We start from the raw sequence: 27,710 nt of genomic DNA on the forward strand, positions 1-27,710 counted from the left end.
ATCTTGTTTATTCGATACACTTATTCGTTTTAGCTCTTGCTCATTTGATTTTCCTATTTGTCTCATCTGTTTAAGAAAGTAGGTAGCTGATATATTGCACTTTTACCTTAGCTTGTTTTAGAAGAGAATGCACTTAAGACTTCTGGTGATTAGTAGTTTCGTTCCCTACCTATGTTGAATGCACTTATTGTAAGTCGCTTTGGATAAAAGCGTCTGCTAAATGACTGTAATGTAATGTAATGTAATGAAATGTAAGAAAATGTTCAGCGATAGAATTTTATTCAATATGTAGTGGGGGTCCCTGCTTCATCTCCGTCTCAGCTAAGGGGTCCTTGGCCTGAAAAACGTTGAAGACCCCTGCCCTATGCTATTCTTAGTTGACCGGAGTTCCCCAGGGCTCTATACTTGTTCTGCTCGTTTATTTCCCTCTACGCCACATCTCTTCACGGAAAAAGGACGATATACAAATATCTACCTTTGACATCAGTTCCCGAAAAGCTGATAAGCCATTCTTTCCCTTCCATCACCCTCATTGCTGCCTGTCACCATGTGTACATGTAGATTGGCTATTTATGTTCGCCCAAGAATAGGGAAGCTAGGGTTCAAGTGGTTAAACGGAGTGTAACAGGCTATGGCTGTGTATGAGAGCTTAATTTGAAGGTGTAGTGACAGACACAAACACATGGTTGCTGCAGTCCCGACTCCCCACTGGTAAGTGGCCAGGGCATTTTGTTAAGCAAAAATGCACTTCAGGAAGAAAAAAAACTAAAAGTCTGTGTCCTTCACTGGGATACAAAACTAGTCTTCAGTCTGTCAGGTGCTCCTGCTCTGACCAAGGTCTACCCACACTGATTGATTGATTGAATATTTTATTAGACAGAAATGTAAAAAACAGCACGAGTACAGTCAAACACTATGTCTAAAAGGCTAACACCAAAAAAGTTAGATTGGCAGTGGTTGGAGCCAATGAGAGGGAATGTAGGAGGCCCCTATCACCATGCCCCTCACCATGTCCCTCAACCTTCTACACATGATTCAATACCACACATGTAGGCTTCTCTGCTTGCGCTGCCAGTCTCTCTTGTTCAGTAACAGCTGCTTCCATTGCCTCTCTCTGCGGTGGAAACGTTTGGCTTTGACGTCAGTTCCGAAAAGCTCGATAAGCCATTCTCTCCCATCCGTCTCCCTCATGGCTGCCTGTCAACCATGTGTACAGCTGGAGGATAAAAGCCCTCAGCGATGGCTGACATTTGATGATTTCGACTGTATGCAGAGACACAGAGCTCCAAGTGTCATCTGTGTGTTGAAGATTATGGGGAACACATTAATCCTCTTTCAATGGAGAAAGAGAATAGATGCGTCAGATATGTTTGTACAGGGCTCATTTTCCAATATCTCTTTCATCTCGTCTCTCTCTCATTCTCTCTCTCTCATCCCTTTCTGGTCTTTCTCTCTGATTATCTCTCGATCTTTAGATCGCAATCTATCTTTATTAGAAGGGATAACTTATGGATATATGACTAAGCCAAGCATTGAGAATGAGCTTTGTGTAACATACTGACTCGTTTCATCACAGCGACCATAGCTTTGATGATGCTGATGAGTTAATTACATGAGATCCATATTGATTTAGAGAGTGTTCTCCATATGTGCAGCCAGTTTATTAGTCATGTCATCTTTTTCTCCTCGTCTTTCATTTGGTAAATGGTCTGCATTTACCAAACGGAATGAAGATGCTATAATCTATATTGCCTTTATCCAAACCGCTTTACAATGTGCATTATATTCAACCGTTCGCTCACTGAAGGCAGAGGAAACTATACCAACCTGCTCATCAGATTGTCTTCAATATCCCTCATCCTCACACTTTCCCAAACACATTCAAAACACTTTAGCAAGGTATGTTTCAACCTGAAGCAGTAAGGAGTTCAATATTTTGCTTAAGCAGGGCAGGTGGGAACTGTTGAGGCACCTTTTTTTTAATATACTTTATATAAGTACCAGAGATCAGGAAGACAACTTTTCAGCTACTGTATATAAGTCAGCCTCAGTATTAACATGGCAGACGGTCTTGTTGGCAGTCTAAATAATAGTTTCTATGAAGCCTCAACTGTATGAAGAGAAGACATGTTTTAGTGATGCAGCATGCCTGTGTCTTTTGATTGACAAAAATTGCAAAAATGAAAAGTTAAAAGTCCATTCACTCTGATTTAATGATTAAAGCAATGCCAATGTCAAGCCTTCCCCTTGGGAAAAAAGGCTTTGAATTCAGGCATCCAACCCTTTGATTTTCTTAGATTTTTACTTACTTTTTACACATCAAACAAGGTCAAGAGAGAAAGCAACAGCGTGCAGAAGATAAAGAGTGATAGAAAGATTAAGGACACTCCTGTGAGTCTGTCTGTCTGAGGGGTGTCTGTATTTCCGCTTGCTCATCGTAGTGAGTGATCGCTTCATTTCGCCCCCGGGAAGCAGCAGTGTCGCTGATGTGCTTCACTTCAACTGGTCTGGGTGCAAGGCCAGGCCAGGACAGGCCTCTTCTCTCTCTCTCTCTCTCTCCCTCTCTCTCTCTCTCTCTCTCTCTCTCTCTCTCTCTCTCTCTCTCTCTCTCTCTCTCTCCCCATAAAAAAAAATAGCGTCCCCCGGCCATCTCAACGACAGATGAGTCCCGCACGCTGAGGACTCTCAGGACAGCTTTGAGAAATGCCTGTGTCGGATGACAGCTATTGCAGCCATGCAAAGCCATTTTCTTCAAGACTTTTTTCTACTCCATGTTCTTGTTCATTCTCTCTCACTCTTTCTCTCTTTCTGTTTTCCACTGGATCCAATGCTCTCTCTTCCCGGTCTGTGTCTGTCTGTCTGTCTGTCTTAAGTGGGATTTCTTTTAAAGATCCCAGCATCTTGTGAGCTGCCTCACATTTACGAATATCCATGTAGTCCAATAGTCTTACTGCCTCTTAAACTGCCTGTCTGTGTCTCTCTCAGCCTCCTATCTGTATATTCTTCTGTAACAAAAGATTAGCAGTCAAAATCATCTGTGAGCACACAGTTGACTCGAAGTTCCGCAACATGCGGTCTCCTGAGCTGCTTATCTCTCTCCGTAAGCAGCTCACGAGCACTGAAAGGCTGAAAGACCTTTAAAAAGACTACTCCACTACTTATTTGACAATCCAAACTTTTGGGGGATTTTTTTGAAAGTTTTCAATCGGAAAACGACACACTCCCATATCGAGCCGTTGCGTATTATCACACCATGTCTATATCTTTATCTAAAGTGGACAATCAGTGGGAAAATTGCTTGTTGCTAGGGAAAACAAATGAAAAGTTAACTTCTAGCTGAATCTGGCACATTTACCGTATTACATCACAGTATTAGTAGTAATAGTGATTTTAATTGACGTGTTCTCCCCACTAATTAAATGAATAGATAAAGGAAGTGTTTAAACACGGGTTGTCTCTTTTCTTCAATCGTAGATGCAGCCTTTTTATGCTTCAACAAAGAACATGTCAAACTGAGCAGTCTTGCCTTGACTGAACTCAATGAATCATGGCTGTCCCATTATGCTCAGTAACTCCCTGTATTGATATGGTTTGTGTGTGTGTGTGTGTGTGTGTGTGTGTGTGTGTGTGTGTGTGTGTGTGTGTGTGTGTGTGTGTGTGTGTGTGTGTGTGTGTGTGTGCGCGCGCGTTTGTGTGTACTTGCTTGCGTGTGTGTGTACATACTGATTCCTCCTCAAGGAGGCTGTTTTAATTCAGTCAAACACTTAAGTCAAGATAAAGCATTTATTGCAATGATTTGGCTGTGACTGAGGCAGAACTTAGGATACACACACAGATATAATATTATACAATCCACAGAACTCATACTGTAGTTGTGGGTGGAGTTTGATCACTGACAAGCTGCATAGAGGTGTTGTGAGCTATGCTGAGCGTGTGATGAAGTGGGCTACAATGAACCGTTAGGGCACGTGTGTTAGCTTGTTAGCGAATGTGATTTGAGGGTGAAGGTGCGTGGGGGACAGCCTGACTGTTGGATATGGCTATCGCCATGCTCGATTTGTCCACTTGTTAACTTTTAACCACTTATAGTCATACTTTGTAACATTCATTCTGTTTGTCTGTTTTGACGACAGCCCTTGTACTGTAGCTCCGTTACAGTGTTTGGCGATATAGAAGTACCAGTGAAAAAGGAATGCTGTAGTAGTTGGTGCGTGGTTTCCTCCACCGTCGGTGAATGTAATGTAAAAATAATTGGAATGATTATTGTGAAAAAGATACCAGCGAAAGATTATATCAAAAATAACCTTTTGTTTTATTGAAAGAATTACACAGTATGACCTTAAACCCTCTATACTTAACCCATTAAAACCGGGAACGCATCTGTGTAACCACTTTAAACATCATTTTATACTTTGGCTATTCAAAAATAGCAGATATACAGTACAAGCTCATAGCGCGGCACTCTGTGCCACACTATGAGCTTGTAGATCTGCTATTACAAATCTTGTAAATTTGTGCAAATCTTTGAATATATATTTTTTCAAGCAAACATTTTTAACTCAAATCTTTGCTTCTGGGGGTCCCTGGAACAAAATGTTTTCAGATGGGGGTCCACGGCCAAATAAATATAATTTTGGGGGTCCTTCACGTGAAAAGGTTTGAGCACCAGTGATATAGCAACATAAGGTTTTCAGAACTGGAGAGCCCAGTTAAAATCCGTAGTGTTAATTAGTAGTGTCCATTTTTACAATGAGTTAAATTAACACTGAGGATGCTTATACTGTATGGGTCCCTTTACAGTAGGTCCACTTTTTACACCGTCTCAGATTTAAATACTGAGGATTTTACTGTCTACTGCCATAGCTCAGTGGTGTAATCCGCTCAATCTAGAACCATTCATTTTCCTTTTTATATATTTTTATATATTATGCAGAGACATACTGTACAGTAGGATAATATGCGTGTGTCATGCACACACAATTTTTGATACACTCACGGAAGGATGGATGAACACGCACACGTAAACGCGCACACGCTACATTTTTGGTCAAAAGTACCGAAAGTAGCAGATCTACAAGCTTGGCTTCAGTACCCCCTTTCCCTGATTTCTGAATACAAAGAACGCCCTTTACTCGATTACATTTTGCTTTGAAAAATGCAAGAGAAAACCATACGATGCTATGAATAAAAAATACACCTTTTGAAGAGTTTAACATTACAAATAAGTACTGGAGTGAAAGAGTTCCCTCTCTCTCTCTTTGCTTCTCTCTGTCTTCTTCCGCCTCCCCCTCTCTTTCTCTCCATGTCTCTCTCTCTCTCTATTCCCCTTGTGTTTTCTTCTCCACTGTCTCCGAGTGCCTTTACAGTTGCTTACAAAGGATTGCACGGCATTACATTTCTGTGTGGCTTCTCCAGGCATGAGGCCCTGTTCCTATATTTACTGTACAACCCCTCAAACCACACACACACACACACACATGCGCACGTACACGCACACGTGCATGCACACACACATGCACATGCACATGCACATGCACATGCACATGCACATGCACATGCACATGCACATGCACATGCACATGCACACTCACATATACGAGTGCTGTGCATACATACATGCATGCCACGTACACATACACGTACACGTACACGTACACGGGTGCGTACGTACACGTACGCACGCGCCCCCCACGACGCTTTGTGAGCTTGTAGATCGCCTATTTTCAGTGTGCAACATGATGCACAACCAGGTATAAATCAGCCAACACGCTCACACAGATGCACACTCACACAGGCACTATACACAAACCCCTTTCTTATCACCTGAGCCATTGTTTACACTGTTTTACCACCCAAACAGGCTTCTGTGCAAAAAGAAGCCCGTCCCCTGTAGGTTGTTTTGCAGTCAGCGAGCTGCTGTTCAGTATTGTGTCCTTGTATTTGTGTCCTTTTGTAGTTGGGACTCTGCCCAGTTCGGTGGGGCTTGAGTATTAATTCTCTTGGGCTGCCGTAGTTCCGTAGATCGATAGAACAAGTCACTGCCTATTTGAGAGGGAGGTCAATGCGCCGGTTGTTTTGGCGCCAGCGAGACGGCGACTTCTGTGAAGTAACATATCGGGGCATACAGGGCAACGCCTGAGTAAACTGCTGCGAGCCGGTGTGTGTGTGTGTGTGTGTGTGTGTGTGTGTGTGCGTGTGTGCGTGTGCACGCGTGCGTGTGCGTGCATTAACGTGTATATGTGTGTGTGCGTGCGTGCATGTGTGCATTAACGTGTATGTGTGAGTGTATGAGTGCATGCACAGAAGCACGATATGTAGTAGGAGCATGCGTGCGAGCTCCATTGCCTTTGAAGAGAGGCAGAGCACTAATCTCCTGGGCTAAGGAAGGTTTGATAAAAATATGAAAAAAAAGCCACACAGGTCACCGCTGCAGGCGGGACCGTCTGTTCCAATGCCTGCTCAGAACCTGATAAGGAGCTGGGGTGGGGGTGTGGGGCGGAGAAGGGTGGAGCGGAGGGCTGGCTGTAGTTATGAAGAGGTCAAGGCTCTGTGGCGAGTAAACACTGTCCTCTCACCGAGACCCTCGGCGGGAATACAAAGCAGCCCTCTGCCACGGTCACGGGGTGTGAAGAGAATTATGATTTTGCCCACAGAAGATGAACGGACGGAGAGAAAGGGAGAAGACAGGCAGAGATAGAAGAAAAATAAATGAAAGGGGTAAGATAGAGAGAGATAGTCCAACATCGAGAAGGAACTGATGAAGAAAATGTAGAGAGAACCCATTGAAATAAATAGGTGGACGTTTCCATTCATAGCAGTGCTGTGCTACAGTACATGATGTACAGGATGAGCTATCAATCCATGTGACGCATGTTCTATAGGTAGATGCGTGGGTACGTATGGTATCCATAGTACTGTAAGGATCCTCCAGCAAATAGTTGCCAGTAAACATGGAAGCAGTGGTGGGAAAAGTACTCAAATGTTTTACTTAAGTAAAAGTATCAATAATGTAGAAATACTCTGTTACAAGTAAAAATCCAGAATAAAAAATTTCCGTGAGTAAAAGTACAAAAGTATTGGTATCAAAATGTAACGAGTAAAAGTACTCATCGTGCAGAATGTCCCATTTCAAGTTTTCAAATGTATACAAATCTTTTGAAAATAGCAGATCTACAAGCTCACAATGCGTCGCATTGCGAGCTTGTTGAGCGGCTATATGAACACAGTTGGCCCGTGTTCGGGGGAGGGAAGCCGGGCGGGGGAGGTATGATATTTGTCATTGCACATACTCCTACTGGGCTGGGGTGACACCTGTCAGCAGGGAGTGTTGGGTGGGAGGAGTGGAGCGGAGACGCCGCGTCCTCCTGGTGGGGGCTCCTCACTGGCAGCTGAGTCAGTCAGAGAGTACCAGTGACAAAACAAAGAAATTAGTGTGGGGAGGAATTAATTGATATAATGACTAAATTGGAGAGAATAAGGGTTATAAATAATTGGATACTCTCAATTAGTAAAACGAAATAAAAAAAAACAGTAGATTGCTTATATGAGAGAGAGAGAGAGAGGGAGAGGGAGGGAGAGAGAGAGAGAGAGAGGAAAATAATACAGCAAATGGGATAAAAGCAGAGAAACCCAAAGACCTCCAGTGTTATCAGAGAAAGTCTATAGCACGGTTTGTTTGAAGAGTGTCATGGGTGGCATGTTTAGAGTGTGACTGTAATTTCATTGCAGGTGATTATCACCCACTCAAACAGATGAGCTCTATCTCTCTGTCTCTCTCTCTCTCTCCCTCTGTGTGCTGTCTCTCTGTTCCGGCAATGCATGTTTCAAAGGAGCTGATTAATGTGTGCAGTAATTGCATTTTAATAGAAATGACAGTTTCATATTTCATTATGAGTCCTCCCTTCAACAACATTCCAAATGAGAGAGCACTGATTAGTCAACTGGTGTTGTCTTGATGAGCCAGAGCTCTCTTGTGATGACAGCTGGTCTCACTGACATCCATCATTTGATAGTGACAGAGGATGAAGAATGCAATAACGGACTACATTTGTAGGACACTTTTCCAATGTCTTAAAAGTGCTAATTGTCTGTCCTTATATCGGTCCATCTATGGAGCTATGCCATGCACACCTTGGTATTGTTTGTCTGTCTGTCTGTCTGTCTGTCCGTCCGTCTGTCCACCCACCAGGCTGACCCTCTCACTCCCCTATATCCATTGTTCTCTAACCCCACAGGTGAGGTGCTACGCCTGGGCAGGATGGCAGGCCACACAGTGAACGGTGGCTGGTCGTTGTGGAGTTCCTGGTCTCAGTGCAGCAGGGACTGCAGCAGAGGTGTCCGCAGCCGCAAGAGGACCTGCAGCAGCCCTGAACCCCGCTACGGAGGTCAGACCTGCCTGGGGTCTGCACAGGAGTATCAGGAGTGTAACGTCGCCCCTTGCCCAGGTGAGATTTGCTCATGCACTCGTTTGTTTTTGTTGTGTGAACACATGGCACACACACACACACACGCACACGCACACACGCACAACTAGTGCCACCAAGAGCATCCCGTGCACCATTTCAAGACCACTGAATGACAGATTATGTGCCGTCCTGAGTCCTGACTACTAATCGCCAACATGAAAGGAATCAGCCCCAGATAAAGGCCATGACAGAGACCCTACGTTACACCAAGGAATTAGGAAATCAATCCCCATGGCGTCCTGGTGTGTAATTACATTACTGGATAATTATGCTGCCAGCTATATGTTAGGTCTTTTTTCTGTTGTGAAAACCTCCGAGGCAGTGCATTTTCCACCCCGCCCCGTGGAAGACGGCGAGAGGAAGCTTTCTAATTAAATGAATACTCTCTGTGACAAAGGAGGTAATGTGCTGTCTAAATGGAAATCCACTGCTTAGTTTCGTATAAAAGCGCACCTGGCATCCAACACGGGCGCCAAGCAGTGCGAGCAAGACTTTGTCTCAGGTGATTATTAATCCAGATCCCTGACATCAGGCTCAGTCTTCACACTAAAAGCCTTGGACGAGTTGTCTTCAATGGCAGCCATTCATCTTCATACAGTACCTGCCGCCGCGAACCACGACGAGTTGAGGGGACAAGAGAGACGGGAACGCTCATTGATACTATTTTTACAGCCCGTTAATTCATTCAGCTGGAGTAGTTCACGCGTGATTGCTAACAAGGGAATAGGATATCTGTGCCTCGCTCCAGTGAAGATGCACTTTGAATCAGAAAGAGTTTCGGAGTCTACTGGATTTGTCTTACCAGTTGCGATCAGCCTCAAAGCCTCTGCGGTTGACTGCAGATTAATTCTGTTTGCTTACTTGTCCCCACATCGCTATGCTGATGTATTTCCTACCCCAATTCTGAGGTGTTGACAATAATAATTCCGCTGGCTAGTCTATATTAATAACTCCAGTCTCCCCTCCAAAGCAAACGGCTTAGCCTAGCTTGAGATGTAATGAATACTAATGCGGCCTAAATTAGCGCGCATCTGAAAGTGTGATGTTATTACAGTTGGTGTGATTACAGTTGGTCTGCAGGCGGCAGTGGTGAACAAAGTAGCCTACTCAAACCCAGCACTTGAGGCAAAGTATAGATATTCCTGGTCAAATATGACTAGCTTTTTAAGTAAAAGTCAATGCATTTAAAAATACTTAAAGGACGACTCCACCCATTTTCAACTTATCTTCATATAATTGGTCCTCACCAATGCTCATGATAATATGGTAGAATTTTTGTCTTCTCGGTCTGTGTCTCAGAGGAGGGCTGTGGACAGTTCAGAAACCTGCCTACCAGTGACATCATCGATGGGGAATCCAAGCTAATAGAAACGGCAGGCTTTCTATTCCTGGAATGTTAGCATGCTATAATAGAAGCCATTGTTCTTGCATTAATAAAAAAATATAATTCTTATTTTTTTAATCGTGTTTGAAAAACTAAAACCCTGCCTAACGATGATGTCACTATAGGCGGGTTTCTGAACTGTCTGCAGCCTCCTCTGAGAACTATTTTGGCCATGCAAATTTTGTGACCGAGATATCATCACCGAAATTTGACAGTATATTGGCAGGTGTGGACAGTGGGTGATTGCACTGCTGGCAGTGCTGGACAAAAAGTACACAACCCAATTACTTCAAAGTATAGATACTCCTGGTCAAATATTACTCCACTACAAGTCAAAGTTGCAGATTTTTACCAAAATATATATTATTTATATATTAGTACATTTTCTTCTTAATATTAAAGCATTGCTGTATTGTTTTCACAATGCATTTACAGAACCCGTAACTCTACTGACATATACACTGACAGTACTGTCCATCTCAAATGAGGTAATTAGGTCTCTAGTGATGATAGGTGGGGAATTCTCAGCCTGGTCAAACTATTGAAGCTTGAAGAAGACCTTATTTAACTTCAGCAGAAGCTGTTTTCAAAGTCTTCTTTTTTCAAAATTAGAGTAGCCAATAATTGAGTCGCTCTGCCAATTAACTCCTTCCTACACATCTCTGTGTTGTCACTGCTGTTCCCTACTGGCTCCGTCCTAATCCTTCCGTAATCCTTCCGTTTAACATTACCCGCAGACAGGCGCTGCCCCAGCCCCTGTAGGAGTACGCACGGCGATCACCCTCCCTGTCCAGCTGCCCTCCCCCGAACATGGCCAATTGTGTTTGTATAGACGTTCAGCCAAACCGACTGCATTACGGGGGATTTGAACCTGACTGGTGGTGGACAGGCCCCTGTGCCACCGGAGTGCCATCATTTCCCCCCTTCTTGAGCTAAATCAATCCACTAAAAGCCTTTCACAGGCTGCAGAGGCAGGTATAGCGCTATGTATAACTTCAGCCACATGATGATCACAGCTAGGTAGATGTAACGTCCACATGTCTGTCACACCGCCGTCATTAAGTTACAGTATGAGCGTTTAATGCATCCATTGTTGATAGCGGGTATTGTGAGTGGTTTCCTCATGTGAAAAGTGTAGAGGTGTGTTTTTATGGCATTTTAAAAGCATTTGTCCTTCTCTGGTTTTACTGATGGCTTAGAAAAAGTTCTAATGTTATTTCTCAAGCAATTTTCAAAACCGGGTTAGAAAGTGCTCCTGCTACGCCTTCCCTCTCAGCTTTCCTACGTCTCAACAAAAGCAAAGAGCTGACCACTCGGCAGACAGAATGTGTCCTCGTCATCGTGCTTAGGGTGCCTGAAGGCCACTGTAGATGTGCGTAACTCCTGCAGCAGCACAGACAGCAGAGAGATGGGTTTGAAAAGCACTCTTCTTGACAATATTGATTTCATGACCAACTCTATAACAATCTGACAATTCTGCACTAATTCAGCACCTCTGGAGCCACACTACGAGTCCACTTTTGTGTTGTGTAAATTAAATGTTTCTTTAAAAAGTTTTTGCTTTGATATATTGGATTCATGTATTTTCGGACATATTTAAATTGAAACAAATTTACAAAGTAAACTTTACTATCAAACAATACTTTTGCGGCCCCCCCCTGCAATGACCCTGAGGACCCCCTAGGTGTCATGGAGCCCCTGTTGAATACCCATGCCTTAGATGCATTAATGCAGCCAAGTGTGCATGGAGAAAGGTGGTAGAAAAAAAAGGTGCTGCTCGTGCCATCCATCCATGCTTGGGGAAACAAATGAATCCGTGTATTTCTCCAGTCGGCGCTGAGATGGGCCGATTTGTCACGCGGGCCGGGAATCGACTGATGTGTCACTCTGTGATAGAGAAATTACACTGAGATGACGAAAAGCAGGGGCCACTTCAATTACCTGCACAGCAGCACTGCCCCGGCTCTTTAGCCCATTCAATCCGGGAACGTATCTGTGTCATTTTTAGATTTCTTTGGCTTTTTAAATATAGCAGATCTCGGTGCAGCGATATGAGCTTGTAGATCTGCTATTTTTGAAAAATCTTGAAAATGTGTGCAAATCTTTGAATATATATATATTTCTAAAGCGAACATTTGTAACTCAAATCTTTGCTTCTGGTGGGGGTTGCTGGAACAAAATATTTTGAGATGAAGGTCTGCGGCCAAGCACATATCTAAAAATGTTTTCTAAATCCTAACAGTATGTTAGTATATATGTCACAGGGTGTTTGGAGAGCCAGGGTGATTGAAGACAGAGCGCTTGTTTTTAGGCACGGGGCTTCGGCGCGAAGCGGTGCTTTTCGAGAGGCGGGGCTTTGATGCGACGCGGTCCTGTCTTTTGTTGTTCCCCCCCACATAGCAACCAGGAAGCTACGCTAGGGGAACGCTGAACACACGTTCACACGCACACACTTGTCCATGACGGAGGCGCGCCGACTTAGTAGAGCTTGAGGCCGAGGAGGCGCGCCCTCGCGCCTCCAGGCGCGAGTGCCCGCGCTGACCGGCCGATGCTCTACTAGTCGACACAGCGCCGTTCGAGTTGTAAACCGATAGGGACAGAATAGTTCTTTTCATGGATCACTGTGTGTGTGTGTGTGTGTGTGTGTGTGTGTGTGTGTGTGTGTGTGTGTGTGTGTGTGTGTGTGTGTGTCAGGGAGAAACTAAAACAAAAGCCAGCAGAACACAATAAAAGTATCCTAACAGTCCATTGAAAGCATGTGCGCGTGTGCGTGTGCGCGCATGTGTGCGCATGTGTGTGTGTGTGACTGTGTGTGTGTGTGTGTGTGTGTGGTCGCGGCCATATATGCTTGTGCACAAGCCTGGCTTGTGGCTCCCTCTAGTGCTCTAGTGTTGCTTCTACAGAATTGCTGGGTGGGTGGTAAAAACGAGCGAGCCTTCTTCAATCACCCTGGTTCTCCATTCACCCTGTAACATATATATCAGTGGTGCTCCAACTTTTCCATGTCAAGGACCCCCCCATCCCAAAATATGTTGTTCCAGGGACCCCCAGAAGCACAGATCGGAGTTAAAAACATTCGCTTTAAAACATATATATATATATACAGTATATATATATTTAAAGATTTGCACACATAAGAAAATAGCAGATCTACGCTATGAACTTGTAGATCTGCTATTTTTGAATAGCCAAATAAATCTTAAAATGACACAGATGCGTTCCCGGTCTTAATGGATTAACAGCCATTCTCAAATGGTTCTCGAAAAGAGAATTTCTCTCTCTGCCACGATGAAGAGAAGGCTTTGCAGAGAGTGATTGCCCCAGAGGTGTTTTTGCCTCTCCTACCAGGAAACCTGTGTCAAAGCCTCTCTCTCTCTCTCTCTCTCTCTCTCTCTCTCTCTCTCTCTCTCTCTCTCTCTCTCTCTCTCTCTCTCTCTCTCTCTCTCTCTCTCTCTCTCTCTCTCTCTCTCTCTCTCTCTCTCTCCACATTTCCTTGCATAGTCTAAAGTACAGCACCCAATATGTATGTCGTGGCTTTCGGGCAGAAACCTTGTATCTCCATTTTCTTTTTAGTCTAACGCTTTTAGGGGGAAAACGAATGTCCTTCAAGAGTCCTACAAGAGTGTCACACAAAAGTAGTGAAATTAGCAGATCTACAAGCTCACACAGCTTGTAGAATCTATTTTGGAACATTTCTTTAAATTGAAATGAAAGTGGTTAAGTGTGCCTGTGGGTTTTCATAAATATTTAACCAATGAAAAGTAAGTAAGAGCTTGTGACTAAATACTAACTACATTGGATCCATTGGAACACATGGTTCTTTTTTCCATTTCCTGAAAAGTAACAGATTTTGGATATAAAAGGTTTCCACCCGACAGAAGTGTGTGTGTGTGTGTGTGTGTGTGTGTGTGTGTGTGTGTGTGTGTGTGTGTGTGTGTGTGTGTGTGTGTGTGTGTGTGTGTGTGTGTGTGTGTGTGTGTGTGTGTGTGTGTGTGTGTGTGTGTGTGTGTGTGTGTGTGTGTGTGTGTGCATGCGTGCGTGTGCCTTTAATAATAACTGTGATGTTTGCCATTCGGCAGCTACAAGGACTGTGATGGTTCATTTACTTTCATTAATCAGAGTGGTTGTCAAGTGCCAGTGAAGAGGTTTACTGTAGCAGCTGGATGAGGCAAAACTTGCTGTCACACACACTTCAAAATAGTCGCACTATATGCACACACACTGACACACACACACACACACACCCCACACACACACACACACACACACACACACACACACACACACACACATACACACGCAGCGACACGAACACATGCTCAGATTTACACACTGAAATTGCTTCATTTTTCACTGTCATGCATCACTGTTCCATTAAATGTCTTGGAATACTTCCATTTCTTTACGTTAAGATAAAAGGGTCTTTTTCAAATGACTAAAATCCAACTTCCTACAAAACAACGAAGCCGTGAAATTCTGCAAATATCCTCTGTTGACATACATTTAATACAGAAGCTAGGAAATAATATCACCAAATCTGACGACACAACATGTTCATACACCTTAAACTTAACACATATTACATCAGAACCGGGGAAATATGTTAATTTTGCCTCGATTTGCATTGAAATCCACACTACACTACTGTGTACAAACATCTTCACGGACACTTTGTAATTAAATGAATTGTGTTAAATTAGAAAATAATTTAAGCAATAGGAAAAAAATGCTGCTAGGATTTTCTTTCCTCCGTTACAAAACATCACCTTGGGACACCATCTTGGATTTGGCAATAAATAATTAACTGTTGGCAATTTCACAGATTCAGTCACATTCCTTGAGCCCTAAAACCTAGGGTTAGACACCAAAACCACCTTTCTAGATTGAATAGTATTGGAGCCTATAGCCATTTTAAGCTCCATCTTGGACAGCATCTTGAAAATGACGTCTTTCCTGAAAAGTATATTTACTAGACGTTTTGTATGTTCTTAAGCATGAAAAGTGTGAGAAGTACTGATTTAGAAGGTATTTGTAGATTCGGCCTCAGGTATATTTTTTTCATACTGTATATTGACGCGTCTATATGGTTGCTTGTTGTTAAGTGGATGGGAGCTGGTCGTGCTGGTCCTCCTGGTCCAAGTGTTCGGTGACGTGCGGAGGAGGACATTACATGAGGACCCGGACCTGCAACAACCCACCTCCAGCCCACGGAGGAGACATCTGCCTGGGCCTGCACACTGAGGAGGCCCTGTGCAACACACAAACCTGTCCAGGTACACACGCACACACACACACACACACACGCACACACACGCGCACACACACGCATGCACGCACACACGCACGCACGCGCGCACACACACACACAAACACACATGCGCGCCAATTGAGCATAACCCTATTGTAGAAAAATAGGAGCCTTAGTAGGGGCGCCTATAGCCAAAAATAAGCACCTCGAAAATGGTCCTCGCGATATCTATTTTTCAAATTCTAGTAATACAAGTATGCACACACACACACACACACACACACACGCATGCACACACACATGCAGAGCCGCACACGCACACATTTTAATGACAAGCAGCTTAAGGCCATGACGTTCCTGCTAGTCGGTCATGACACTGTTTTCTCTTCTCTGTATGTCTTTCTAACACGTGTGTCCTCTCTGTGCCTGTCTTTCCAGAGGCAATCATGCATTACTAAAAAAGGCATAATTTTGTGCACGTATTTATATGTGCATTTAAAAGTCATGCTTGCAGGCATATGTGCAGACTGCACACACGCACGCGCACGCACACGCACACACACACACACACACACACACACACACACACACACACACACACACACACACACACACACACCCACACCCACACCCACACCCACACACACAGTACATTCAGGTATCTACAGACTCTGGTTGATGTACTGCGTTTAACCCCTGCAGAGAGTTGGTCCAACTGGTCAGAGTGGTCCCAGTGTGACTCCACTGGTTCCCAGTTGCGTGTGCGTCACTGTGACGTCCTCTTCCCCACTGGAAACCAGTGTTCAGGGAACAGCACCGAGACCAGGCCCTGCCCACCGGACTCCAACTTCATACCAGGTGACCACGCACGCACACATACACACACACACACACACACACACACACACACACACACACACACACACACACACACACACACACACACACACACACACACACACACACACACGTGCAATCAATGTTGGCAAGCATAATCTTTGAACAATCCCCACCACAAGATCAAAGCGGTACCTCGTCATGTTTTCACAGCAGCATTTCATTCATCATGAACCGGGAGTCATTTCAGTCCATCCAGAATGTGCTTCAGCCTGTGCTTTAAGCATTTTCAGATGTCTTAGCGGAAAAACTGCTGATATTCATAAAAAAAATCAATAAGGTTATAAACCGTGTCTCTGACTAAAAATCTAATGTTGCACCTTCCATTCAATTTCCTAAACACTTGCACAACAAAATTACATAGAAGGTGCTCCAACGGATAATTGGTTTTCTGCACCTTTTGACTTACATTAGCATTGCTAGGAAATGCTATCAACGTCCTATATCTCCATAACAAAGCCTATAAATACTTCATTGCGTCGGTTAGACAGGCAAACTGTCAACAACCTCCACGTCCAAACACAGCACATTACACACACACACACGCACGCACACACACACACACACACACACACACACACACACACACACACACACACACACACACACACACACACACACACACACACACACACACACACACACACACACACACACACACACACGCACACACAACAACGCTCCTATAGTATTGATACCGCCCCAGACAAGCATCTCTCTGCCTTGACAGGCTGTAATGTGAGCCAGACCGCACCATTGATCTGTGATACACAGGGATCATTAGAGCAGCTCCACACTCTTAACAACGGTTGCTCACCCATGCCTTTCACAGTGGATCAATCACGCTGTCGGGTGGAAACCTTGTACTGTATGTCCAAAACAGTTACTTTTCAGGAAATGAAAAAAGAAAAGGAACCTCTGTAGTTATTATTTAGTCATACGGTCTTGTTCCTATTTTTTTTTGGTTCAATACAGTATTTAAATAAAACCCAGACATACTTAAAAACTTTCACTTTGCTCTTTTTTTCTCCTCCAAAATACCAATTATTTCAACTTTTGCACACACTCTTAATAATATCTCAGATTGATATAACGCTTTTTTAAGTACCAGGCATTTACATGGGGGGAGCTGAAAACAACAAAAAAGAATAAATACAAAAAAAGTAAATACGGAGATGCAAGGTTTCTGCCTGACAGCGACGTCATGTGTCTTGGCACAGAGCAGGCTCTGCAGCCATTATGAAAATGCTATCACTATAAAAGTCCTTGTATTGATTAATTTAGTCAATGACGATGACATTTATTCATTGATTATCCCACATTTTTGGCAGGCTATGGCCCTGAATTGTCATCAAGACAACTCAAAACTGATACAAATGTTATACTTCATTGAGGCTTAAAATCTTACCTTACTCAGGGATTGTAATAGTAGGCCGTGTAAGATGTGAAAACCCCTTTATACGTTATCATCCATCAGGTTTAATGAGAAAGGTAGTCCATTAATGTTCATTAGCAATGTCTTGTACTTCATTTCCTTTAATGAGAGCTGATACTTCGGCCGCAATTAGCTCCTTGAGTTTTATGATAATCTGTTTCATATTGAGTAAAGCTTTCGTCTCACATTCAACCATACAATTCATCAAGCTAACATGCTTTTGTGTGTGTGTGTGTGTGTGTGTGTGTGTGTGTGTGTGTGTGTGTGTGTGTGTGTGTGTGTGTGTGGGTGTGGGGGGGGGTGTGTGTGTGGGGGGTGTGTGTGTGTGTGTGTGTGTGTGTGTGTGTGTGTGTGTGTGAATGCTCCTTTCTCTTGTGTTTTTCCTTCTTTTCATAGAAGTCTCAATTGCTCGCTCCAGTCAGGAGGAGAGACGCTGTGGAGGTAATGTGTGTGTGTATCCGTGCCTGCATGTTTGACAGGAGAAAGATTTGAGAGAAACTGAAGAGAATAAATGACAATTACAAAGAGACATTTCTCAATTATCACTTGTCTAACACTGTACTAAACTCTCTGTTGCACCAGTAGATGTGCTAAACATCTTCCGCGAGGCAATTAATGTTCTTTTAAACTCAACAACTGGAACTGTACATCTGCACCATAAAGCAATGACTGAGCGATTGAATGAAAGTGTCTGCCATTGTTATTATTAACATAATGCTGTTTCAATTTAGAATTTCCATTGAGCATATTCCATTGAGCAATACCGGTTAATTTATGTCTGAAAGTGTACTTTTTCAGCGTGTACACGGATTTCACCGTGTACACAGTTTTAAAACCAACCTCTTCGCCAAAAATAGCCGATCTACAAGCTCACAATACTTCTCCCCAGGATAGCGAAGCTAGGGCTCAAGCGGTTAAGTGTCTTTGTTTTACCTTAGGCGTTAACTATCTTCCTGGGATCAATCAAATGAATTCTATTCTATCCTGTTCTAACCTGTTCTATGATCTATTCTAATTGAATCTGTTCTATTCTAATGTTATTTATATCTAATATAATATTCTGTAACTGATATCTCTGTCTCCCTTCCCTCAGACTTCAACCTGTTCCACATGATCGCAGTTGGCCTGAGCAGCTCCATCCTGGGCTGCCTGGTGACACTGCTGGTCTACTCCTACTGCCAGCGGTACCAGCAGCAGTCCCACGATGCCACTGTCATCCACCCCATCTCTGCCGCGCCGCTCAACACCAGCATCACCAACCACATCAACAAACTGGACAAATACGACTCGGTGGAAGCCATCAAGGTCTGAGTTTGCTGGTCTTTTTTGACGCATTCATTTAGTTTTCCGGGGTGAACACTTCTGTGGGAAAATATCCAGGTGTTTTCCCGAGCTCGGCCAAAGCAGTTGTTTGTTTGTTGTGATGCTGCGAGCGAGGTGATAAATGGGTCTCACGCTCGCGCTCTCACAGTCTATGAAGCAATGCTTTGCCTTCCTCCTCTGTCTCTGCGGCGATTAAACAAGATTTCTCTGGTTTCTCTTATTGCATGGCTCCTACGCTGTACTGTAGCACCACCTCTTCTCGTGCACGGACACTATGTAATATACTGTACGGACAGTTTGTGTGTACTACTTCTTTCTGTGTGTTCCTATACTCTGTGGCTTAGTCCCTGTTTGTCCGTAGTCTCATACACTGCTTTCTCATAACACACTAACAGATCAGTAATTGGTGTGTAGGCAGGTAGTCGGCTGTCAATCGTCAGATCGTTATGTTTATAGCGTCGTTTTTAGCATCTTTAGTGTCTTTAGCATTGCACATCCCTCTGTGCACAGTGATTCTTATGTCTTTGCGGATAGAATAGAAAGCCCAGAGGCGTTGACAGAAATCCAAATGTGGCCATAGACCAAACAACAGGCCCTTTATCCACAGTTTCAGTTGAGCCTTGGGTGCCAGGGAGTGCTATATGATTAGTGCTCATCCAAAGCCACACTGGGTTCCAGCTGGGCTTATTTCAGGGTTCCAGACAGCTCCCAACAGGGGATTTTTAACTGGTTTACACCTCCCGGAGTTCTGCCTGAGCCAAAACAGACTTACAAGAGTGAAGATGACAGTCACTGTTGATTCGTAACAGTAGTATAATGCAAAAGCTACCTGTGCATTGCCTAATTTGATTATTTAATTTTGTTATTTAATAATAATAATAATAATAATAACATCTATTTTCTAGTTTCTATATTCTATTTCTATTTATTATAAATCTGGCTCACCACAGAAGGATGATAGTCAACAAGTCAAGCAATAAACTGTTGAGTGAGTTAGACCTAGGTTTAAACCAGTCTAGGGGTGCAACAGTTAATTGAAGTAATTAATTTAATCAATTGGAATATATAATTAATGTAATTTTGTAAAATAATTGATTAATATTTGATCCCTATTGTCATACTTTTTTTTTTAAAGATCAAATAGGGAAAATACCCGATCACCCGAGTGCTTCTCAATTATATTTGATGAATCGAAAAAGTAATCGATAGAATAATCGCTAAGAAAGTAATCGATATTTGCAGCCCTAAACCAGTGCTTTTTTCCAAGTCTTTTATTTGATTCAAATAAGTGAAAATGTGAAATGAGCTGCCGACTGTAGCTCACCACACTACAATACAGTATACCTTTCAAAACAGACATGCCCCCGGAAAGAGAACGGACCACTTGGCTCAGCTGTACCTTCTCAAACGGCAATTTCATTGCAATTGCCGAAACATAAAAAAAAAAACTCATGAATTCAGCCGTTGAGCATAAAACAGTTTTCAGATGCAGATCGAGGCAGATCATGGACATAGCGGGGCAAAATAATCCATCCAATTTAGCAAATTCACATTCTGGCTCCATCCTCGCTGTGCTAAATGGTTTCCGATGTTGAAATGAACGACATAACCATTCAAAACAACTCCATAATATCATTGGGGAGTTAATGACAATGAAATATGAACAGCTGGCACCATATTTCAGGATGAGATTGTTACTGTAGGTCAAAACGTGATGATAGAGGTGCATTTAATGCATGCACGTCTCATAGCGGGCAGATATTATTGGCCTTCCTAGCCAATTTGGATGCCTCCCAGCAGAATAATATGAGTTGATGATGATGATCACAAAGTCTAAGTAAAATAAGCCACCATTTTGGCTCTAGTCGTACGGTTGCATACAGTAACAGGGCTTCTAGGTCACAGCGTATTGACATAACCACTGAAACCTTATATACTTCATTGACAGAAGTCCCCCAGGGGTCTACACTAGGCCCCCTCCTTTTCCCCTAGATCGACGAAAACAGTCGATCTACAATCGCGTCGCGAGCTTGTAGGTCAACTATTTTCACTGAATGTTCTCCCCCCCTAGAATATAGGGACGCTAAGGTTCATGTGTGGCTAAGGCTAAAGGGATAGTTCACCCCCAAAATGACTTTTTTTCTATCGATTAGTCACCCCATGGAGACTTGAATTCATGGATATTTTTTTGTTTTTATCGCATTTCAAAGCCATTTGATGACCGGCAGCGGTTCCGGTAGGAGACACAAAGAGTCCCCTTTTGTGTCTCCTACCGGAACCGCTGCCTACCGGTCCGCTGGTCATCAAATTATTGGCTTAAACAAAAAAATATCCATGAATTCAAGTCTCCATGGGGAGACTAATACTTTTTGGGTGAACTACCCCTTTAATTTATCCGTTGTATACATTGGTCAGAAATATGGGCTCCTTTGAGGATGACTGTTGCCCGTTCCTCTCCTCCTTGCAGCCAGATGTGTCGGTCCTCTTGCCTCTGGACGACCCCGGCATGCGCCAGCCTCTCTCCGCTAACATGGGGGTGTCCGTGCGTGGCCTGGAGATTTTCTACTAACCACTGACCTCTGACTTCTACAACATCCCGCCTCTTGACCCCCCCAACAGCCTCTCGATCCCACTGCAGTACACTCCCTCCTCCTCCTCCTCCTCCTCCTCCTCCTCCTCCTCCTCTTCCTCCCCAACGCGCCCCTCCCACCTCCTGTGGCACTTCCAGTGTGTGGCAGGTGGGGAGCACAGACTGTAGTTTCTCTTTATCTACTCGGAATATCCCGCATCCCTCCATCCCTTCCATCCTTTAGGACTCCCCCCACCCCCACCCCTTTAGCCCAGTGGTTCTCAACCTGTGGGCCAGGGACCACTGGTGGGTCGTGAGGATAGTGCAAGTGGACCCCCAAATAATTGGCAAAACACTCAATTTTAATGATAATATAACTAATAATAAATAAATAATATTTTAAAGAAAATTAAAAAAAATAAACGTCATGGTATTTTTTCTTTAGAACCTTGAAAAATGAGTTTTAATTGTGATACAGATAAATAGGAACTTGAAGTATACTATGTTAACTCCATTGATCCAAGCTGGAAAACAGAATCGATTGATTGATCGTTAAACTAAACATGCTCAGAAAATCCTACACGGCCCACCCGTCTGACCAGTTAACACGGCGTTAAGCGTGAAGTGGTCAAATGGGTGGTCCCGCGGACGCTTTCCAGATGTTTTCAAGTGGGCCCTGATCCAGAAAAGGTTGTGAACCCCTGCTTTAGGCTTGCGAGAAGGCAGTGTATTCTTCTCATCTCTTTCTCACAACCACAAGGTTTCCATTTGCACGCGCTTTCTTGATTTTCTGTTTGCTCTTTGGTTCGTCCTTGTGCGTTTCACCTTCTTGATGTTTGTTGTTGTTGTTCTTGGTTTTTTTTCTTTTTTTACATTTAAGCGCTGAGAATGAAAGTTCATTGTGAGTTTTTCCTCTTTTTTTAATACGCTCCTCTCTGTGATATCTCTTATCCGTAACGTCGCCCCGCTGTTTGTTTACCACGTCGAACAATCACTCTTCAGCCAATTAAAGTGGCTGTTAACCCATTCAATCCGGGAACACATCCGTGTCATTTTAGATTTTTTAGCTATAACCGTAATTTTATACTTTAGTTTTTCAAAAATAGCAGATTTACAAGCTCATAGCCGCGCTATGAGCTTGTAGATCTGCTAATCTATTTTATCGTGAAAATGTATCGTGCAAATCTTTGAATATATATATAGATTTTTGGAAACAACATTTTTAACTCAACTCTTTGCTTCTGGGGATCCCTGGAAATTATTTTGAGATGGGGGTCGGCGGCCAAATACACATCATTTTGGGTATGATGGTTTTACACACCAAAATAGGTTGTTCCAGGGACCCCTTGTATATCTGCTATTTTCGGATAGCCAAAGTATAAAATAATGGTTATAGCTAAAATCTAAAATGACACACAGACGCGTTCCCGTATTGAACGGGTTAAGGCTAGGAGATAAAGGAGATGGTGCAAAAAGGCGTCTTAGCACAGCTGTTTAAATGCCTCTAAATAAGGGGCCACCTGCAGAGCTACAAAACCACTTCAAGGCTGCCTTTTAGAGCAGTGTTGATCACAGTTCCCTTTGTTTGCAAATCACATAATGGTTTAGAAATAGAATATATATTTTTTAAAGTTTTCTTTTCTTTTCTTTGTCCGGCGCACACATTTCCTATCAATGTCAGTGGGAACCATCTATCAACTGCAAAGTATCGCGCAAAAAGTAGTGAAAATAGCCGACCTCCAACCACTATTTATTTATTTATTTTTAAAGATTTTTAAAGATTTTATGACGTGCCCACAGCAGGGATGTCAGGTTTAAGGTGGTTAAGTGTGTCTGTGGGTATTGTATGTATGTCATCTGGGGACCCCACCCAAAATCATGTGGGGACCCCGACCCACAGGTTGCGAACCACTGGACTAAATAATAAATACATTGGATCTATACATTGCAACACTTTATTTTAACAGCGAGGAAATGCAGTATCATCAAGTATTGAATCATGCCTCCTCCCCCAAGGGATTCGCTGCACATAGACCGGATGCTCGCATCCATTTTCCAAATTGCTGATGTCGTATCAAGCAGTGCATCAGGACCTCTTTCTATGTTCACGACATCATATAGGAACCTAGAGCTGCCCCCATGGCTCGTTCTTATTGTTTAATAGACCAGAATTATTCTCTATTGATTGATTTTATGGCTTAGTGTGTCCTCGAGGGCCAACAATCCGAGAGCCATAAAAGCTGCTGATGCTACGTATTAGAGATGACAGAGGATGAGTGTATGGGCGCTCATCGAAATTATTTTCGCCCTGTAGTGCGTTATCATTTTCTCAGCCTGTTCGCTAACGCTTTGACCTTGCTCTGTGAAATGTATGTTTTGCTCATGGAGCCTGGCCTCCAATTGATTTGTGTTGCTGTCGCTCCAAAAAGATCAAAAGGCTTTTTTTCCCCTGTTAGATGGATTTGTTTTACCTTGCCATCTGGGCTGAATAATCACTTTATCCCTGTCTAACAAAGAAGTCGAGACTGATTCCTCTCTCTTTCTCTTTTCCCTACCCACCCATCTCTTCCGTCTACAGGCCTTCAACAAGAACAATTTGATTCTGGAGGAACGAAATAAGTACTTCAACCCTCAGCTTGCCGGGAAGACATATACCAACGCATACTTCACTGATCTCAACTCCTATGATGACTATTAATGCTTGATTGGGCGATTCAACCCCATGCCCGATTGTGGACAACAGCCCTACCACCCATTTCGACTATGTTCTATTTTTCCCTTTGTGGTTTGTAATGAAATTTGTGACATCTTTCGCGGGACTCACAAACCCATTCTGAGACAGCATTGGCAGCTTGTAAATGTAATAAAACTACAGACGCAACGTGTTGCCAAGAGAGGGAAATGTCCACTTTCTCTCAGGTGCCTTGTGGCACGCTCTGAAACAGATCATCTCGACTGAACAAGAAAAGGACAACTGGATTAAAATTTTCGCGAAGAAGATAAAATCTAAATTAAAAGACGGGGGGGAAAAAACTATGACTTTTCAACAAAAAGACAGAGAACTCAAAAAGATTGTGGAAGTCGATTGGATCCTTTTTAGTCTTTGATTGTGACGCCTCTAAAAACACACCTGTGTTTGTTACTGTATCAACGGGGATAACCACAAAACTGCTTTGCATGACTTCATCAGACATGTTTACTCTATCGTTCTGTTTGTTTTGCATGGCTGATCGCATTCCAGGTGTTTGAGGGCCTTTGCAAGCAGATTTTGATGGTCTTTGATTCGGGACTGGTTTTTCTTCTATTGTGTCCAGCCAGAGGCCACGATCAGAGATTCCTTCATGATCTAGCATCCACCTGTGCAGTGCTCCGAAAATTGGGTCAACATTCACTACTACCAGTCCTTAGAATCAGGTTATTGTACATATTTGAAGTTTGTGGTCTGATTACTTTTTTGTTTGTTTTGTTTTGTTTTTGTTTCTTTTCCTGTTATGGACTCTTGCGAAGTCTTCAGCAGCTAACAGTGGTTGAACTATCAGTGTAAAACCTTCTGGCTTTTGTTGTTCTTGTACAGTAACTTCAGTTTGAAGCTACATCTCTGTAGTTTTTATAAATACATTTACTCAATGTCTTGAAATGGTTAAAGAACAAAAAAAAAGTTATCTTTTGAAAAGAAACGGTTTATGTACTTTCTGAAAAGAAAAAAGTGATCAGGAATATTCTGTATATCCTGCATCAAGTTCAGTTTTTGCCAGCGTACTTTTTTATATTTTTTTGTAAAAAAAAAACAAATTCAATTTGATAGTGTATGTTATTATTTCTTTGGCTGCTGAGTTGAACATGTATTTTCGAGCAAAGTATTGTGATGGCATTTACTGTGCAGATGGAGCATAATTGAGCAAAGTCCTCTCCTCCCTCACCCACAAGTGTAAGACAAGTTTCATCAAGCTGAGATACAGTAGCTCTGTTTTCAAGTGTACATCCATATCCAAATATTTGGTTGTTCAATGTTTCAGTTGTAACTAACGATTTTTTTTTACATGTTTGCTTGTGTTATTGTGCATAAATTAAAAACCGCTTCGTATACAACAGACTTGTCAGTATACATTATAAGTGCTATTGTTATGCTTAGTATATTTTTCCTTTTTTGCAATCTCTCATTTGCAAAAGTAGGCTTTTTGTCTGCCTGATCCCAAACAGCTGCAACTTCAACAGTTGTTTTCCATAGTGGCTCTGTTTCAAGCTCAACACACATTACCAGATGTATTGACATGCTTTAGTAGGCATTGTCCCGTGGTTTTGCTGGCATTGTATGTTGGACAAAGCAAGCAATGGGGCCTGCACAGAAAAATCCTGAGTGACCAGTTTTTCATTCTCAGTTTAATTAACACTCAGGATTTTGCTATGTACAGCATTGTATTAAAGAGTGAAGCACTGAAAAAAATACAACATTTTTCAAAACTCAGGGCCATTTTATAAATCACTCATTGCCGTGGTACAGTAAATGACCCCTCCATTTGTTTTAATGACTTTCAACCTAGTGTCTTTAACAAATGGTAAAGTACTGTCAAAATCTTACTAAAGATTATAATAATAATAAAAAGCTGATCTAGGCCTACAGTACAAGCTCACAACACATCACAATGCAATGTAAGCTTGTAGATCCACTATTTTTGGTATTTGGTGTACATCGAACTATAGAGGGGTTAAAGAGTCAGCAACAGTCCACAGTGAGTTGGAAAGCATTATTGGATCTGAATCCAGTATTAAATGCTCTTATTGAATCCAAATCCTCTTGAATCCCGTATCAAATCTTGAGCACACAAGCTCTTTCTGCCAAGCACAGTGTTGTGGATGAACTGGCTGTGCTCACACTGGCAGGCTGAAGGAGGGACCTTCTAAACTTATAATTGACAGCATGCAGAGGACAGAGTGCAAACCATGAAGGTTCAGTGTGTTCAGCAGCACTTGACAGGAGATGTTCAGGTTGTGTTTTCAAGCCTCATAACTCCAAAGTACCAGCCAGAGTGAAAACCTGTTAAAGGCACAGCTGCAGGTGAGTTAAGGACATGGTTAACTGGTTGGTACTCTTAATATTAAAGTACATTTTGAAAGCCAACATACTGAGAACAGAGTCAAAAGTACTCGAGGTGCATTTTACAATAGAGGCGAAAATATTTTTTGTGTCATTTTGGTGGCTGGAACAAAATTGATCGTTCGCGTGTTCACCTATTTGAGTATGCTGTCAATTACTGTACACATTCTATGGAAAAAGTATTATTCTAATAAAGTTTTAATGTAGCAGTTGTAGGTGTGAAAATAAGACACATTGAGCTACTCAATAGTACGGAAGCTATTGCTGCCCTGTCAGGAAAAACGTTTTATGGTTTCACATTATAACGTATGTATTTTGTGTTATAATGTATTAAATGTCCATTGCCATTGACAATGCATTGGGCGCTTAAAGTTAAATATCTCAAAAACTACAAAACATTTTAAAGTAAAAAGTTCAAGCATTTGTGTCCACAGTAAGATGAATTATAAAAAGTGTGAATGGAGTTTCTAGGTGAAAGTGTTTTTTGGAGGTGCCAAAACCTGTCATCGACCTCCATTATACATTTCTGAACTTTTAAAGGAGTATATTTCTAAAACTATAAAACATTTCAAATATTCATGTTCAGGCAAACATGTCCACAGTAAGATGAACATTTTAAAGTTTGAATGGGGTTTCAATAAATTGTAGTTTTTGAAATATTTAACTTTAAGCGCCCAATGCATTGTCAATGGCAATGGACAAAAACAGATATATTCCAGTAGGTGGTGGTAATGCAACAATTACGGATGCTAACTGCCATAAAACACCAAAGTAGAAGAAGAAGAAGAAGAATCTGGTTTATGTTGTCCCCAAATTAGAGCCAGGGTGAGGATACTGTATATCAGCATGTAACCCTGTTAAAAACAAGAAAGTTAATGTGTTTGGAGCTGGGTTTTCACTCAGTATTTGTACCATAACCAGCTGACCTGAATAACCTATACAGCCTACTGTGGTGGGTTGTGGTGAGTACTAGGCCTTAAGGCCTGTCACAATAATCGTGTAATTGTTTTTAGATTATAAATATTTAACCAAAGAAAAGTATACTATATACGCGTCAATACTGATGCGTGTAGATCTGATATTTTCGACAAGTGACACCGTTGTATGACAAAGTACGAATCAAGCTTCAGCGTACGAGTGTTCAGAAATCTGAATAGAATTTCAACTCATTTCAAACCACTTCCAGGTGCCTTTAATTATTTGGGGAGAATGACCATCACGTTCATGGAATGTCAATGTACAATGTTTCTTATCTGAATAGCTCCGTCGGAAGAGCTCTTGACTCTGAACAACA

General features: G+C 42.5%; 1 protein-coding gene across 2 annotated transcripts in view; it reads left to right on the forward strand.

Annotated features, from left to right (window-relative positions):
• The window catches only part of sema5a (sema domain, seven thrombospondin repeats (type 1 and type 1-like), transmembrane domain (TM) and short cytoplasmic domain, (semaphorin) 5A), a 159,242-nt gene extending 133,838 nt beyond the window's left edge, over positions 1 to 25,404 (forward strand). For both annotated transcript variants that reach the window (XM_080417173.1, XM_080417172.1), the window contains 6 exons: positions 8,235 to 8,444; positions 14,952 to 15,122; positions 15,800 to 15,955; positions 17,826 to 17,870; positions 18,523 to 18,734; positions 23,900 to 25,404. In XM_080417173.1, the coding sequence (XP_080273299.1) occupies positions 8,235 to 8,444; positions 14,952 to 15,122; positions 15,800 to 15,955; positions 17,826 to 17,870; positions 18,523 to 18,734; positions 23,900 to 24,019 (914 nt within the window). In that variant the 3' untranslated portion in view covers positions 24,020 to 25,404. The remainder of the gene's footprint in view (positions 1 to 8,234; positions 8,445 to 14,951; positions 15,123 to 15,799; positions 15,956 to 17,825; positions 17,871 to 18,522; positions 18,735 to 23,899) is intronic.
• Positions 25,405 to 27,710: the final 2,306 nt, after the last annotated feature.

The sequence above is a fragment of the Gymnoscopelus braueri genome, assembly GCF_963280865.1.
Source record: "Gymnoscopelus braueri genome assembly, chromosome: 21".
NCBI classification, from domain to species: domain Eukaryota; kingdom Metazoa; phylum Chordata; class Actinopteri; order Myctophiformes; family Myctophidae; genus Gymnoscopelus; species Gymnoscopelus braueri.